Source organism: Mobula hypostoma, chromosome 3 (genome assembly GCF_963921235.1).
Source record: "Mobula hypostoma chromosome 3, sMobHyp1.1, whole genome shotgun sequence".
Taxonomy (NCBI): domain Eukaryota; kingdom Metazoa; phylum Chordata; class Chondrichthyes; order Myliobatiformes; family Myliobatidae; genus Mobula; species Mobula hypostoma.
The window spans coordinates 81,106,163-81,122,488 of NC_086099.1; the positions used below are offsets into that span (position 1 = coordinate 81,106,163).

The 16,326-nt window shown below is 40.8% G+C and overlaps 1 protein-coding gene across 2 annotated transcripts in view; it reads right to left on the reverse strand.

The window, feature by feature from the left end:
• Positions 1-806: 806 nt before the first annotated feature.
• Positions 807-16,326, reverse strand: part of zcchc4 (zinc finger, CCHC domain containing 4) — a 108,236-nt gene continuing 92,716 nt past the window's right edge. For both annotated transcript variants that reach the window (XM_063043345.1, XM_063043346.1), the window contains 5 exons: positions 13,848-13,969; positions 12,716-12,791; positions 9,662-9,713; positions 8,539-8,680; positions 807-981 (listed from right to left, as the gene is read on the reverse strand). In XM_063043345.1, coding sequence (XP_062899415.1) covers positions 816-981; positions 8,539-8,680; positions 9,662-9,713; positions 12,716-12,791; positions 13,848-13,969 — 558 coding nt within the window. In that variant the 3' untranslated portion in view covers positions 807-815. The remainder of the gene's footprint in view (positions 982-8,538; positions 8,681-9,661; positions 9,714-12,715; positions 12,792-13,847; positions 13,970-16,326) is intronic.

A 16,326-nucleotide genomic window follows, 5' to 3' on the forward strand; every position in this document is an offset into this window, starting at 1 on the left:
AAGTATTTACATTCCATTTACTGTTAAGAAGCAAAGTCTTTGATGTAATTCCTTTGATGTTTTTCAACAGAGTTACTTTGCTTTAACGTGAAACAATTCTGTACTGGGTCAAACACTCAACATTAATGAAAAAAAAACACAAGAACAAGTTTGTGATTCTCCTCCAAAGTCAAAAAGTGTTTTACAAAACTCAAATTCATTGAGCAGGTATTACAATCAATATTCATGAATATTCAGACTATTTAATGAGGATTATGTGACAAGATCCAAAACTATTCAAACCACTTATTTACAAGAAAGAAAAATTAGAACAAGTATTGGAATTTATGTTTTATTGATTACTTTGTACAAAGAAAGGCTCATATTTTAAAGAACTTTCCATTTTAAAACAAACAGTACGTTTAGAGAAATAAGCTTCATATTTGACATTTGTTCATAAAGTGAAAATGTATATTCATGTATTTCACAATTCTGATGTATTTACTCAGGGTTTTACATTCATGGATGAGCACAATAAATGAAGATGGTTTTTTATTTTTGGTAGAATTTCCAAAATAAGTTAAATTACTTTGACGCAAGTGTTTTCATGCACGCTTTCAGACTGGTAAAGACTGATTACTCCAAATGTCAGTTAGTAAACAAGGTGTGATCATTCAGAAGCACTACAGCTACAACTAGTGCTGAAGGAGTTGTACAACTTTCTCAATGAATTAAAGATTTTCTGAGGTTTACTGTTCTTGTGAAGGCTGGAAACTAGGCTGCGTACATTCAGGAAAGCCTCATCATTTAGCAACGCGTACAGCCAGTTACATACATCATCGTTTATTCTTCCTTCTCTGCTTCCGTTTTGATTTCCCAATTGCCCATTTAATAGTTTTCCTCTTTCCAGTTCTCTTTTCTTGGCCTTGTTGCTTGGATTTGTTTATGTCACCTTCTTTATTCATTTCCAATGATTTCCGTTTATGTAACTGTGACTTTTTACTGAATACAAGAGGGAATAAATAACACAAGAAATTATTAAGCCCCTGCCTAAATTTAGGAACGAACTTCAAAATGAATGCAAAGATAAACAAAAGAGTGGAAAAGTTACATCTACTTTAATTATAAAGTGGCTTAGCGGGCCGCTGAGATCATTCAAAATGGGCTAGCTAGGGAGTCACCAGACGCAGGGTGCATTTGAACTTTCTAAATGCAGGATAAGCAGATCAGGTTACTTAGAAATGTGTGCAATAAAGGAACAGCAGTTATAATGGGTGACTTCAATCTACATGTAGATTGGGTGAACCAAATTGGTAAAGGTGCTGAGGAAGAGGATTTCTTGGAATGTATGCGGGATGGTTTTTTGAACCAACATGTCGAGGAACCAACTAGAGAGCAGGCTATTCTGGACTGGGTTTTGAGCAATGAGGAAGGGTTAACTAGCAATCTTGTCGTGAGAGGCCCCTTGGGTAAGAGTGACCATAATATGGTGGAATTCTTCATTAAGATGGAGAGTGACATAGTTAATTCAGAAACAAAGGTTCTGAACTTAAAGAGCGGTAACTTTGAAGGTATGAGACGTGAATTAGCTAAGATAGACTGGCAAATGACACTTAAAGGATTGACAGTGGATATGCAATGGCAAGCATTTAAAGGTTGCATGGATGAACTACAACAATTGTTCATCCCAGTTTGGCAAAAGAATAAATCAAGGAAGGTAGTGCACCCGTGGCTGACAAGAGAAATTAGGGATAGTATCAATTCCAAAGAAGCATACAAATTAGCCAGAGAAAGTGGCTCACCTGAGGACTGGGAGAAATTCAGAGTTCAGCAGAGGAGGACAAAGGGCTTAATTAGGAAGGGGAAAAAAGATTATGAGAGAAAACTGGCAGGGAACATAAAAACGGACTGTAAAAGCTTTTATAGATATGTAAAAAGGAAAAGACTGGTAAAGACAAATGTAGATCCCCTGCAGACAGAAACAGGTGAATTGATTATGGGGAGCAAGGACATGGCAGACCAATTGAATAATTACTTCAGTTCTGCCTTCACTAAGGAGGACATAAATAATCTTCCAGAAATAGTAGGGGACACAGGGTCCAGTGAGATGGAGGAACTGAGCGAAATACATGTTAGTAGGGATGTGGTGTTAGGTAAATTGAAGGGATTGAAGGCAGATAAATCCCCAGGGCCAGATGGTCTGCATCCTAGAGTGCTTAAGGAAGTAGCCCAAGAAATAGTGGATGCATTAGTGATAATTTTTCAAAACTCGTTAGATTCTGGACTAGTTCCTGAGGATTGGAGGGTGGCTAATGTAACTCCACTTTTTAAAAAAGGAGGGAGAGAGAAACCGGGGAATTATAGACCAGTTAGCCTAGCGTCGGTGGTGGGGAAACTGCTGGAGTCAGTTATCAAGGATGTGATAACAGCACATTTGGAAAGCGGAGAAATGATCGGACAAAGTCAGCATGGATTTGTGAAAGGAAAATCATGTCTGACGAATCTCATAGAATTTTTTGAGGATGTAACTAGTAAAGTGGATAGGGGAGAACCAGTGGATGTGGTATATTTGGATTTTCAAAAGGCTTTTGACAAGGTCCCACACAGGAGATTAGTGTGCAAACTTAAAGCACACGGTATTGGGGGTAAGGTATTGGTGTGGGTGGAGAATTGGTTAGCAGACAGGAAGCAAAGAGTGGGAATAAACGGGACCTTTTCAGAATGGCAGGCGGTGACTAGTGGGGTACCGCAAGGCTCAGTGCTGGGACCCCAGTTGTTTATATATTAATGACTTGGATGAGGGAATTAAATGCAGCACCTCCAAGTTTGCGGATGACACGAAGCAGGGTGGCAGTGTTAGCTGTGAGGAGGATGCTAAGAGGATGCAGGGTGACTTGGATAGGTTGGGTGAGTGGCAAATTCATGGCAGATGCAATTTAATGTGGATAAATGTGAAGTTATCCACTTTGGTGGCAAAAATAGAAAAACAGATTATTATCTGAATGGTGGCCGATTAGGAAAAGGGGAGGTGCAACGAAACCTGGGTGTCATTATACACCAGTCATTGAAAGTGGGCATGCAGGTACAGCAGGTGGTGAAAAAGGCGAATGGTATGCTGGCATTTATAGCGAGAGGTACTACTGCAGTTGTACAAGGCCTTGGTGAGACCACACCTGGAGTATTGTGTGCAGTTTTGGTCCCCTAATCTGAGGAAAGACATCCTTGCCATAGAGGGAGTACAAAGAAGGTTCACCAGATTGATTCCTGGGATGGCAGGACTTTCATATGAAGAAAGACTGGATGAACTGGGCTTGTACTCGTTGGAATTTAGAAGATTGAGGGGGGATCTGATTGAAACATATAAGATCCTAAAGGGATTGGACAGGCTAGATGCAGGAAGATTGTTCCCGATGTTGGGGAAGTCCAGAACGAGGGGTCACAGTTTGAGGATAGAGAGGAAGCCTTTTAGGACCGAGATTAGGAAAAACTTCTTCACACAGAGAGTGGTGAATCTGTGGAATTCTCTGCCACAGGAAACAGTTGAGGCCAGTTCACTGGCTATATTTAAGAGGGAGTTAGATATGGCCCTTGTGGCTATGGGGGTCAGGGGGTATGGAGGGAAGGCTGGGGCGGGGTTCTGAGTTGGATGATCAGCCATGATCATAACAAATGGCGGTGCAGGCTCGAAGGGCCGAATGGCCTACTCCTGCACCTATTTTCTATGTTTCTATGTTTCTATGATCCATACAGACCTTATATTATGCAAATTGCAGATCCCTCTACATCATAATCTGAGTAGGGCCTTCCAAATTGCCTGAATATTAATAGAGCCCAGAATCTTGATTACTGATGCCAGACAAACAAAAGGAAAAGGATCTCAGAGTCAGGTAAACTGCTGTCAAAAGCTTAAGAGAAAAGCCATTTTCCTGCCTGCTTGGTCTTCCAGTGTAACCTAGAGACAATGAGAAGGAATGAACAAGAAAATACAGAGAAGAATTCCACCAGATTGGTTTTTGAATTCACTGAATTCAAAAATCTAATACCAATAGAATGATAGAAAGGATAATGCAAAGTGAGACTGAGACTGAACTAAGAAAATTTTACAAGGGAGAATTAGCACAGGAGTTGAGTGGACTAATAAGATCTCAATTACTCTACTAGAAAAGCAATGGAGAGACCCGATTAAACTAAAGTTGTAAAATTGATGATTTTATTTTATATTACCCATCATTATACAGTCAGAAACATCAAGCTTTATTAATAAGTATTTAAAGAGAAATGCAGTAGTAATGGAGCTGTAATGGGAAAATTCAACCATTCTCAAGTAGCTAAAAAAATCTGACAGTAGAATGACTGTCCGATTATGCAGGCAAAAAAAGGAGAAAAGAAAAAAAAATTGAATTGTTTTTAATAACACTATGGTGTCAAATTGCAAATTTCCTTCTTTTAGTAACATTAAAGGAAATAAATCTGAAAATGACAATAAAGCAGAGAGCTGAGAAATTTGATTAGTATTTGAAATTAGGAAAACATTTGATGGAATGAGGAGTAATGGACTAGTGCACTGAGGAGTCAAAAATTCAAAGTAAATTTATTCTCAAAGTACATACATGTCACCGTATACAACTCTGAGACTCATTTTCTTGCAGGCATCCTTAGTAAATCCGAGAAACATAATAGGCTTAATGAAAGGCAACACCTAATAGACAAACAACCAATGTGCAAAAGACAACGGACTGTGCAAATACAGAAGAAAAAAATAAATAATAGTAATAATAATAATAAATAAGGGATAAATATCAAGAACATGAGATGAAGAGTTCTTGAAAGTGAGTCCATAGGTTATGGGAACAGTTCAGTGATGGGGTGAGTGAAGTTTTCCCCATTGGTTCAAGAGCCTGATGGTTGAGGGGTAAGAACTGATTATGAACTTGATGCTATAGGTCCAGTGGCTCCTGTACCTTCTTCCTGACGACTGCAGCGAGAAGAGAGCATGGATTGGGCAGTGGGGATCCTTGATGATGGATGTTGCTTTCCTCCAACACCACCATGTAGATGTGCTCAATGGTGGGGAGGGCTTTACTTGTGATGGACTGGGCCACATCCACTAAATTTTTGTAGGATTTTCCATTCAAGGGCATTGGTGTTTCCATACCAGGCCATGACATAATCAGTTAATATATTCTCCACCACACATCTGTAGAAGTTTGTCAAGGTTTTAGATGTCATGCGGAACTTTATCAAATTTCTAAGGAAGTAGAGGACCTGGCGTGCTTTCTTCATTACTGCACTTACATGCTGGGCCCAGGAGAGGTTCTCTGAAATAACATCGGAGAATTTAAAGTTGCTGACCCTCTCCATATCTGATAATCCCTCAGTGAAGACTGGCTCATGGACCTCCAGTTTCCTTCTCCTGAAGTAAAAGAAAATCAGCTCCTTGGTCTTGCTGACAATGAGCGAGAAGTTGCTGCTGTGGCACCACTCAGCCAGATTTTCAATCTCCAACCTTCATGCTGATTCACCACCACCTTTGATTCGACCAACAACAGTGGTGTTATCAGAAATCTTAAATATGGGATTGAAGGAGGCGGAGCAAAGTTAAGATGGAGCTAAACGGAGACTCCTTTGCTTGCATCTTCGGAAACAGCTCCATTTCCATCTTTAATATCTTTATTTTTCCATTTCAGGGTTCTTTTGAAGACCCTGACCTGGAGTTACAAAGTGACTTTGGTTCTTTGCGGGAATGGGACCCATTCTTGGGGTTTCAGGACTGGCTGTTGTTCGGCATGAGAATCCGGCTCGAAGTCAGAAGTCTAAGATCTCGGGGCTCTGGAGATGGGAGAATCGAGGGCTATTGTCACGGCAGGAGACCCATGTGTTGTCAGGGGAGTCAGTGTGTGCCCAAAGACCCGGGATCGTTAAGATCTTCAGGCACAGAGCTCAAAAAAAAAAGCGCCATAATGGACTTTTAACATCGTAAACCAGTGAGTTGTTTGTTATGTCTCCCCACTCGCTGGGAAAATGGAGACATTTCCTTCTCTCTTATTAGGGAGAGAGAGAGACCTGTGGCATGTCGAATGCTGGGTGAAACGAGAAGTCTTTGGGGTGACTGCAAGTCTGTGTCTTTGCTATTGCTTTGCCAGTGGGAGGGAGGGGGGATTGTTGCTTGCTGTTGCTTACACATAGGAGAGAGGGGAGCTGGGGGGGTACTTTGGGGTTCTTACGTTTAACTGTCGTTCATTCTTTGGGACACTTCTCTGTTTACATGGATGTTTGCGAAGTAAAAGCAGTTCAGGATGTATATTATATACATTTCTCTGACATTTAAGTGGACCTTTGAACCTTTGAGATGTGCTCAGCCTCACAGTCACATGTATAAAGTGAGCAGGGGGCTAAGCACAGCCTTGTGCTGCACCAGTGCTAATGGAGTCTGTGGAGCTGTTGTTGCCAAACCAAAATGACTGAGGTCTGCAAGTGACGAAATCAAGGATCCAATGGACGAGGAGGTATTCAGGCCAAGGTCTTGAAGCTTACTGATTAGCTTTGAGGAGGTGATAGCACTGATCATAATTGACTAAGAGCATCCTGATATGTGCACCTTTGCTGTGCAGATGGCCCAGGGTTGAGTGAAGAGCTAATGGAACGGCATCTGCTGTGGACCCGTTGTGCTGGTCGGAAAATTAGAGCAGATCCAAGTTGCTTTGTGGGCAGGAGTTGATTTGCTTCATCATCAACCACTCAAAACATTTTATCACAGTGGATGTAAGCGCTACTGGATGATATTCATTGAGGCAGGTTACCATGTTCTGCTTAGGCACCAGTATCATTGAAGCCAAATTGAAGCAGATGGGTATTTCAGAATGCCAAAGCAAGAGGTTAAAGGTATCGATGAACACTCCAGTCAGTTGATCAGCACAGGTCGTTCGTACTTGATCAGGTACCCCATAAGAGCCACATTCTTTTTGTGGGTTCACTCTTCTGAAAAGTGCTCTCACGTCGGTCTCAGAGACTAAAGTCACAGAATTATCTGGGGCTGTGGCGTTTGTGAAGGTTCCTCCACGTTTTGATGGTCAAAATGAGCAAAGAAGGCAGTGAGCTCATCCGGAAACAAAGCTTTGTTATCAGCTTTGTCACCTGGTTTCACTTTGTAAGAGGTAACAGCACTTAAACCCTGCCACAGCTGTCGAGTATCCTCAGCGATTCAAGTTTAGGACAGAATTGCTACTTCACCCATGAGATGGCTTTCCAGAGATCTTATTTGGACTACTTGTATCTTGCTTGGTCGCCAGTCTTGAATGCCACCGATTGGCCCTCACCAGGCAACCATACCCCAGGGAGTGGGACTGCATGGGATCTGACCCACAGGAAAAAAGGGACTCCATGGAATTCTTCAGAGTCAAGGGAAAACAGTAACATTCCCATAGATAGGACTAAAAGGAAAATCATCATGAGGTATTAACAATGATACTCAAAAAAATTGGAGGCTGGCACTGGAACAATAATTGTTTTGCCTTCATTGTGGTTAGTAGTCAATCATAAGTCAAGTTAATTGAACAGAGCAGATATAGACTAGTTATCTGAATTTCTGAGGCAAAGTGCAGAGAAAAGATGATCAGGACAGATTTAATAAGGTGGGTTGTCACATAAGAAATTTGTGAAAATGCAAGTAGGTTGTGTTAAATAAGGTGCAGCAACCAAGAAATTGCGAAGGATTAAGAAAGCAATAGTGAGGCTAAAGGGCCATCTATCCATTTGACACGATGTAGGTGGTAGACAGTGGTAGGTCCAGAGGACCTAAGTTAGATCATCTTGACCATTCTGTTTATATAAATTATGTAGAAATATACAAAAGAGGAATAATGAAGCTTGACAAGCTGAGAGAAACATGAAGGGAGTTGGGGAATGGAGAAAAAGTGGTGTAGATATTGGAATGAGTAAACCTCATCTTGTTATGATCATTGTGATAAACTACTAAACTTTTAAAACAAGAGGTAACACTTAGGAACACAAGAGATTCTGCAGGTGCTGGAGATCTTGAGCAGTACACACAAAATGCTGGAGGAACTCGGTGAGTCAGTAGGGGCTCAAATAGTTGACATTTCAGGCAGAGACCCTTCATCGGGACTGGAAGGAAAGGGGGGCAGAAGCTAGAATAAGAAGGAGGCGGAGGGGAAGGAGTACAAGCTGGCAGCTGATAGGTGAGACCAGGTGCGGGGAAGGGAGGATTAAGTAAGCTGGGAGGTGATAGGTGGAAGACAAAGAGCTGAAGAAGGAGGAATCTGGTAGGAGAGGAGAGTGGACTATAGAAGAAAGGGGAACCAAAGAAAGGTGATGAGCAAGAGGGTAACCGGAATAGGGAATAGAAAACGAGATAGGAGGGAGGAGGCAAAATTACCCAAAGTTGAAAAAAATAATGTTCACTTATTGGTTCTGTCCAACACAATCAGGCAGTTATCAGATTGTAGCTAGGAGAACAGGGAAGAATGTAATCTAAATAAATGGCATATAATATTCCTTTAAACAGTTAAGGTTTTGCATCCAAAGCTATCACACACTCACATGATCTTGTTCTGGAATGCTGCATCAAGGCATTCTCTGCGTTTATGCTCAGTACTTCCACAGATAAAGCATCCACTTCCAGCCACGCCACAAGAATGATCCTGAAGGACACAACGTCTGCAGGTTTCACAGTGAAACCAAGCTAAAAAAATCAGTTCTCAGATCAGTATCTATCTGTACTTCAACGGAATATCTTTCAGAATTCAAATTTTAAAAGAAATACAAGACTCCTTTACCATATTGTATTATAATTGGTTGCAATTAATCCTTATGAAGATTATAGTGGAAATAAGTCAGAAACCCTATTCCTTTGTATTATTTAGATTATTCATTTAGCAATACCAACATCTTTGTTATTGCACCAAAGCAACTGCAGTGATTAGCACTATTAGCACCAGAAAGATATCAGAAACCAGATCCTGACCGCAGGTGTGGCTAAGTGTGGAATTTGCATATTCTCCCCATGACCAGGTGGTTTTCTGGCAGATGTCCTCGTTTCCTCCCATATACCAAAGTCATGCTGATAGTCAATTAAGCACTATAAATTACACTGTAAAATCTAAGGGAAATGGATGTGAGACAGAATAGGCAACAGGGAAATTGGGAGAGAATGGCATTGATGTAATGTTCTGCTGGGAGTCAAAATAGATCTGATGGGATGAATGGCTCCTAACTTTGCTGGGTTAAGTTGGTAAAGTTAGCTTTTTGGCAGAAATAGAAGAGGAATTGTATCTGTCACTCTAGACAAGGAAATCAACTTGAAACACCACTTTACAGCCACATTATAAGATACTCCTCCCTACTGGATTATTAGTCAAAATAGCAACTCACTAAATGGCACCCAGGGAAAGGCAATACATTTGGATTTAACAGTGTCACTTGTGTCCCAAGAAAAAATAAAGGGAAAAAACACCAGGATTATAAAAACGCCATAATTTATCAGAAAATATGCCAAATGAAAGGGCGGAGAGTGCAAGTCGAACCATTTCTTCCTCCCCACAGCCTAAGCAACATGGTAGTTACTTGGTGAACGAAATGTTCTTTTGCTTTAATTCCCAATTGACCAATGAAAAAGACTAATTGAACATTAATATACATTAGCTGGTTAGGGAGTTCCACTCACATGGTTTTACACACTTGCTGCAGATGTGACAGTGTTTCCATGCCCTTCCATCCTATTGAAAATACAGATCAGTATTAATCTAAGAATGAAACAGAATTGAATGCAGTAATCTCAGGCAACTAAAACCATACATTACTTTTGAGGAATTTTATTCTTAAGATTCTTCCATGATCCCCACACAAAGTGACCGTCAGCAATTTCAAACAAATTCCGGTATCATTCTGAAGGCAAGTAGGTGTGCAACTATGTCTTAGAGTAAATGCTCAGATTCTCCTTCTTTGAGAGAGCCTGTGGCTCTAAGATCTTCGGTGCAAACTTGGAGACAGTACATCAAAAACTGGGAACCCAATTTATGGAAGGCGACAAGTACAAAGCAAAAGCAGCACCAGTTACAGGGAAGAAAAACATCTCAGTCGTAAACTGATTCTGCAGATGGTTAAAAAACAAAGAACTTCCCAGGCTAGGAATGCAACATTATTTACTCAAGATAACAAGAATTTGCCCTGGCATGCCAAATGCTGAAAAATATTAGAAAAGAAAGCAAGTCATACATCCCTTCATGCATGATCAGCCATCTGAGATTATAGATGACCTTTGCTTTAGTACCACTTGCAGCACTAATCCCATAACTTCTGATTCCCTTAATATCTAAAATCTATCATTCTCTTGCCTTGGAAATACTAAGCCATTGAGCCTACGTAGCTCCGTCTTGGGTGAATTCTGCAGACTCACTAGCCTCTGGGAGAGAGAAATTTTTCTCATCTCAATCCTGAATGGCTGACTCCTTACTTTTGAACCTATGACTCTGCTTCTGGGCTCCCCAGTTGGAGAAAATCATGTCTGCAGATCCTTGTAGAAACCTTGTATCTCCTCCTTACAAGCACCCCACATTCTTCTGCTTAATCTCACTTAAAAGGACAATGCCTTGACAATGAAGGACAATGACATCTCTGGGGTCAACCTGGGGAATCTACACTGCCCTCCATCTTTTGTAAGAATATTTGTCCTTGGGTTGGGGAATACAACCTGCACAGAATATTCCTTACCAGGCCCCAGCACCATTCCATGAGTATCTGTGGGCAGCCAAATTTGAGGAGAGTATTTTGGAGAACCTCCTGGTTAAGTGAGTCAAAAGTTAGTGATCTCAAGAAAGATCGAGCACAATGGCTAGTGCTGCTCCCCGCATTCTTCTTGGAGTTCCCGTGTGATGAAGATTACATCTACAGCACCTCTGGATGGACAGAATCCGTATCACAATTCAGGGAGCAGTTCATTGGCCACTGAGACATTCCCTGTGGCAAACAGCATGGTGGCCCCACTGTAATCACCATCATTAGTTTTGTCTCTTCCTTGAAGATGTTCACTTCCTGGTATAGCCTCCTTTACCCAAATGTGCAGAATGAGATTGTAGCTTTGTGAATGATGCTTTTCATCATACACTTAGGCAGATATACCATCTGCTGCCACATAATAGTTGGGATATTGCCTGTTTTAACTTCTTGCCAGTCAGGAGAGTCTGAATGGGCAGGTTGCCATAGATAGAATTAAGGGTACTCATATCGAGGACAGAACTGCAGTTGAGGAGATCTTAGAAGTGTTCTCTCTAAAAGGCATTGACTGACCCTTTGTCTCTGATAGGTCTGGCCCCAATCTTAGCTCTCAGTGGGGTAGGACCTCAAGTATCTGGACCACAGAGGCCTGGCCTTGGAAGCATGGAAGAATGTAAGCATGTTATGGCTGCCTTCTGCAAACCATCATTAACTTGTTCACTTAGGTGTACGAGCAAATAGGCCTTACACTCAATGTCTGTAGGACAAAAGTTCCTGCCAACCTGCCCCACGGCAACATACCACCCTCCAATAATGAAGTTTCACAGTAAAACCCCCAGAAAATGTCAACTTTGCATACCTCAGGGCTCAGAAAACGCAGACATTGATAATGAAATTCACTATCATGTTCAATGCATCAACACAGCCTTTAATTAATTGAGTAAAATGGCTTATGAAGTACAAAACTTCAAGTCCAGCATTAACTCATAGCCCTGTCCTTGGGTTCTTGGCCAAGCTCCTGACACTTGGACAACCCACAGAAGACAGCATAAAGCACTGAAAAGATATAACCAATGCTGCTTTTGACAAAATCCTTCAATTTAACTAGGAGGATATGCACACTATTGTCTGTGTCCTCTCCCAACCTAAGTTCACCAACATTGAACCTGCTTATACTCAGGGGACTACAATGCATAGGCCACATCATTATGCATGTCCAACACCAGACCTCTGGAACAAACGCTATTTTAAGATGTTTAAATTGTGAAGCTATTTCCCGAGCTGACAGAGAAGAAAATTCAAGAATGTGCTCAAAGTTTCCTTGGAAAAAAACATGCAATACAGCCCAACTCCTGGGAAATCTCCATCACAATTGTTCAAAATGGAGAAGGGGTATTTGCAATGGTGTTGATTGCATGCACCAAAATCATGAAGAAGCCCTACATAAATGGTGGAAGAAGCTCCCTGACAAACTCTCCACCCACCTGCCTCATCCGGCTTTCATAGAAGCACCTTTACATTTTGCTTTGGCCTCATCTGCTACCTCAGTACCCAAAAAATTGGAGTACAAGCGCACAATCCTCAATCCCGAGAAGAATGAAGAATCTTTTACGTTACTCAAGTAGTGCATTCTCAGATTATGCAAGAAGGATGCAGAAAATTCTCCGCAGCAGTATTTGAAGTATTATTTCAAGTGCACTTTCAGTACAGGAATATAATCTGATTTTTTTTTACTCATAATTTACTCATCTTCCTCCAATTCAAGGTATTGAATTAAACACAGTCAATTAGCTGAATTTCCAAAATTTACACTTTGTTGCGAGACTCACAAACTATAAAAATCTGAAATTTGAAGTACCTAATGACATTTCTGAGATCACCATCAAATTCCCTCCAGGTGTTTCTGTTGACCATTTTGATCCTTGTTCGAAACAATTTTTTTTTAAATCGAAACCTTACAAAGTGTTGATTCATAAACTGAGTGTAGCACGAGTAAAAAACTTACTTTAGATGTACAGGCTTGGCACATCTCACAGTGTCTGTTTGCCGAGGATATGTACCGCTGACAAAATGAACAGTACCTGGGGGAAAAGACTGGAATTTGTTAAAACACAGCTTAAAGCCCAGCAAGATACATATTTTTAGGTGAGAACTATTTTACCAACTTAATCAAATGAAGGCTTAACTTTTTGATTAACGTTAACTACTAATCTATAATAAGAGAGGGAGGTATTCAGACTAAACAAAAAATGGCTCCATCCGCGAGAACAAGCAGAATCTCCCAGTAGCCACCTATTTTAATTCCACTTCCCATTCATAGTCATACTTTATTGATCCCGGGAGAAATTGGTCAAAAAACCGTGAAAAAAAATTCAACAAATAACCTAAGTTAAAAAAGTTTAAAAAGTAAGAAAAGTAAGAAAACTAGACAGAGCAACTGTAACAGGCTGCATGCACACTCCAACTCATTCCCATTCCACTATGTCCATCCATGGCCTCCTCCACTGTCATGATAAGGCCACAATTAGGATGGAGGAACAACACGTTATATTCCTTTTGGATAGCTTCCAACCTGATGGCATGAACATTGATTTCTCAACCTTCCAGCAATGCCTCCCCTCTCCCCCTTCACTATTTCCCAACCCCCTTTTCCCTCTCTCATGTTATCTCCTTGCCCACCCATTGCCACCCTCTGGTGCTCCTCCCCCCCTTTTTTCTTTCTTCCTTCTGTCTCTTTCACCAATCAACTTACTAGCTCTTTGCTTCATCCCTCCCCCTCCAAGTTTCACCTATCACCTGGTATTTCTCTCTCCCCTCCTGCCCCCCACCTTTCAAATCTACTCCTCAGCTTTTCCTCTCCAGCCCTGCTGAAGGGTTTCGGCTCGAAATGTCAACTGTGCTTTTTCTCCCCCATAGCTGTTGCCTGGCCTGCTGAGTTCCTCCAGCATCTTGTGTGTGTTGAACAAAATATTCTTGATTGGTAATGTAGGAAAAGATATACAAAAGTATATTGGTTATTAATTTTTTTTAAAACTTCCTGCACATTGAAATGCCAAACAATTACAGCAGCTTGGAGCAAATCATTATATATATATTAATGATTTTCTCTGTGTGACATTTTCAAATTAGAGAGCTACCTGTATCCTTCTTCTGCAGGCAATACGATGGCTTTAGGTGGAAGGTTGGTAAATATGCGCACTGGAGATTGTTTCCGACCACTGTTTCCATGCTTGTAGAGGGCATGGTTGTCATAATCCACCTACGAGTAAAAGCATGATTTTATCATCACGACTGTATTGAGATTTTTCCAATCTTTGAAACTCATTGAAGCAAATTTCTCTCTACCATTCTAGTCTAGATTTGTACGAGCTACAGACTATAAATATATTTTACAGATTATAAATATATGCTTGTACATCCTTGACTGAAGTAATACCTCAGACATTTAATTCATGTTTCAGCTTTGGTAAAAGTTAAATTTTGCTTTGCAACTTGTAATGCCCACAAAAACTTCATCTTTATCAATTAGACTAAAAAAGAATGTCTACAATGCTAAATAACAAACATGACTGATGTGTTAAAACCTGCAAGCTGCCTCTCGTTGATGAATGTTGATGGTCAACATTCTTTTACTTCACACACCTTGCATTTTCTTACACTGAGCACTACAAGAATTTCCAGTTCTTGCACATAAACAGAAAGGTGATTTGTTATTTTTTACCCAACTCAAGCTAAGTACACTACACTACCACTGCTCAGCCTCGAGCACCTTGCATGAAGAATTGACAAAGTAATGGAGTATAATGTTTCAAATGTAAATTAGTATCTTCAGAGAAAGGGAAGAAGAAAGATTTGGCATGGAAGAAATGTAATCCCTAACACGTTCAATTGCACACAACTGACCGTGCAGAGCTCTTCATATTTCAGTGGAAAATAAGAATTTCACATCAGGAGACTGTTGTTAGTATGAGATGCACAAAAATATATCATCCCATTTTCCATAAGCTGACTAGAAGCAGGACTGTGCTGAATCACAGGACAATAAAAATGCCAACAGTCTTGCACGAAACTGGGTACATGGGGAAAAACACGCTCAGCCAGCTTTGCCTGGGGATTGCAAAACGAGTTCAGGAGCAGCCTTTAAAATAACACTGTTTTCACAAAAGCAGTACATTCAATGGAAATCATTAAAGCTGAATAAGTGCTTACAATAGCACAACAATAAAATTGTCTGCTCATGACTCAGGTCTAAAAGTTCTGTTGCAGAATGGGAGTTTAGAGCACTGGGCTTTAGTCTTCCTCCATTTACAAACAGAGGTAGCAGCTGCTTGTCCGACAAGTGCTGACAGAGTTATTGCTTGTATCTTCCTACAAATAAGGAAAAAAATGACAGAAACAAAGGAAAACAAAATCACATTACTCAGTTCTGTTTGCAATCGTCATAAAGTCATACAGCATGAAGCAGGTTCTTCGTCTCAGCTCTTCCACACCAAATGTGTTGCCATTTGCCCAGTACTGTTTGCAAATGTCACGAAGTCATACAACTTGAAACAGGCTCTTTGCCTCAGTTCATTCACGCCAAATATGTTGTGGCTTTGGGCCCCTTATTTAAAAAAAAGATGTGCGGCATTGGAGAGGGTCCAGAGGATGTTAGTGAGAATGACTCAGGGAATGAAAGGGTTAACATATGAATAATGTTTGACAGCTCAGGAACTGTATTCGCTGGAGTTCAGAACGAGGGAGGAGGGATCTCAATGGCCTCAAAAGAGTGGATGTGGAGAGGATGTTTCCTATGGTGGGGGAGTCTAAGACCCGATGGCACAGCCTCAGAACAAAGGCACTTTCCTTTAGAACTGAGATGAGGAGGAATTTTTTTTTAGCCAGGGAGTGGTGAATCTGTGAAATTCATTGCTAACAGACCGCTGTGAAACCCAAGCTATTGGATATATTTAAAGTGGGGGTTGATAGGTTCTTGACTAGTAAGGGTGTCAATGGTTACGGATAGAAGATAAAGAGAATGGGGTCGACAGGAATAAAGTCAGCCATAATGCGAAGCAGACTCGACGGGCTGAATAGACTAATTTTATTCCTATATCTATATTTTATAGATACTTTATTAATCTCAAAGGAAATCAGATATACAATATTAGACGTAGGAAAAATTAAAAAAAAATAAGTTACTTCAAACAGTCTAACAGGAGGGGGTCATCACTTCTTCGGCTATAGGTTGACTTATTATAGAGCCTAATGGCCAAGGGTAAGAATGACCACATATAGCGCTCTTTGGAGCAACACAGTTGTCTTGGTCTATTCCTGAGAGTGCTCCTCTGTTCAACCAAGGTGAAATGCAGAGGATGAGAAATATCGTCCAGAATTGCAGGATTTTCTGCAGGATCCTTTGTTCTACCACAGACTCTAGTATGTCTAGTTTGACTCCTATAACAGACCCAGCCTTTCTAATCAGTTTATTGAGCCTGGTGTCATCATTCATGTTAATGCCATTGCCTCAGCACACTACCACATAGAAGGTTGTACTGGCAACAACAGACTGGTAGAACATGTGAAGGAGAGGCGTGCATTCTCCAAAGACCCGCAGTTTCCTCAGGAAGTAGAGGT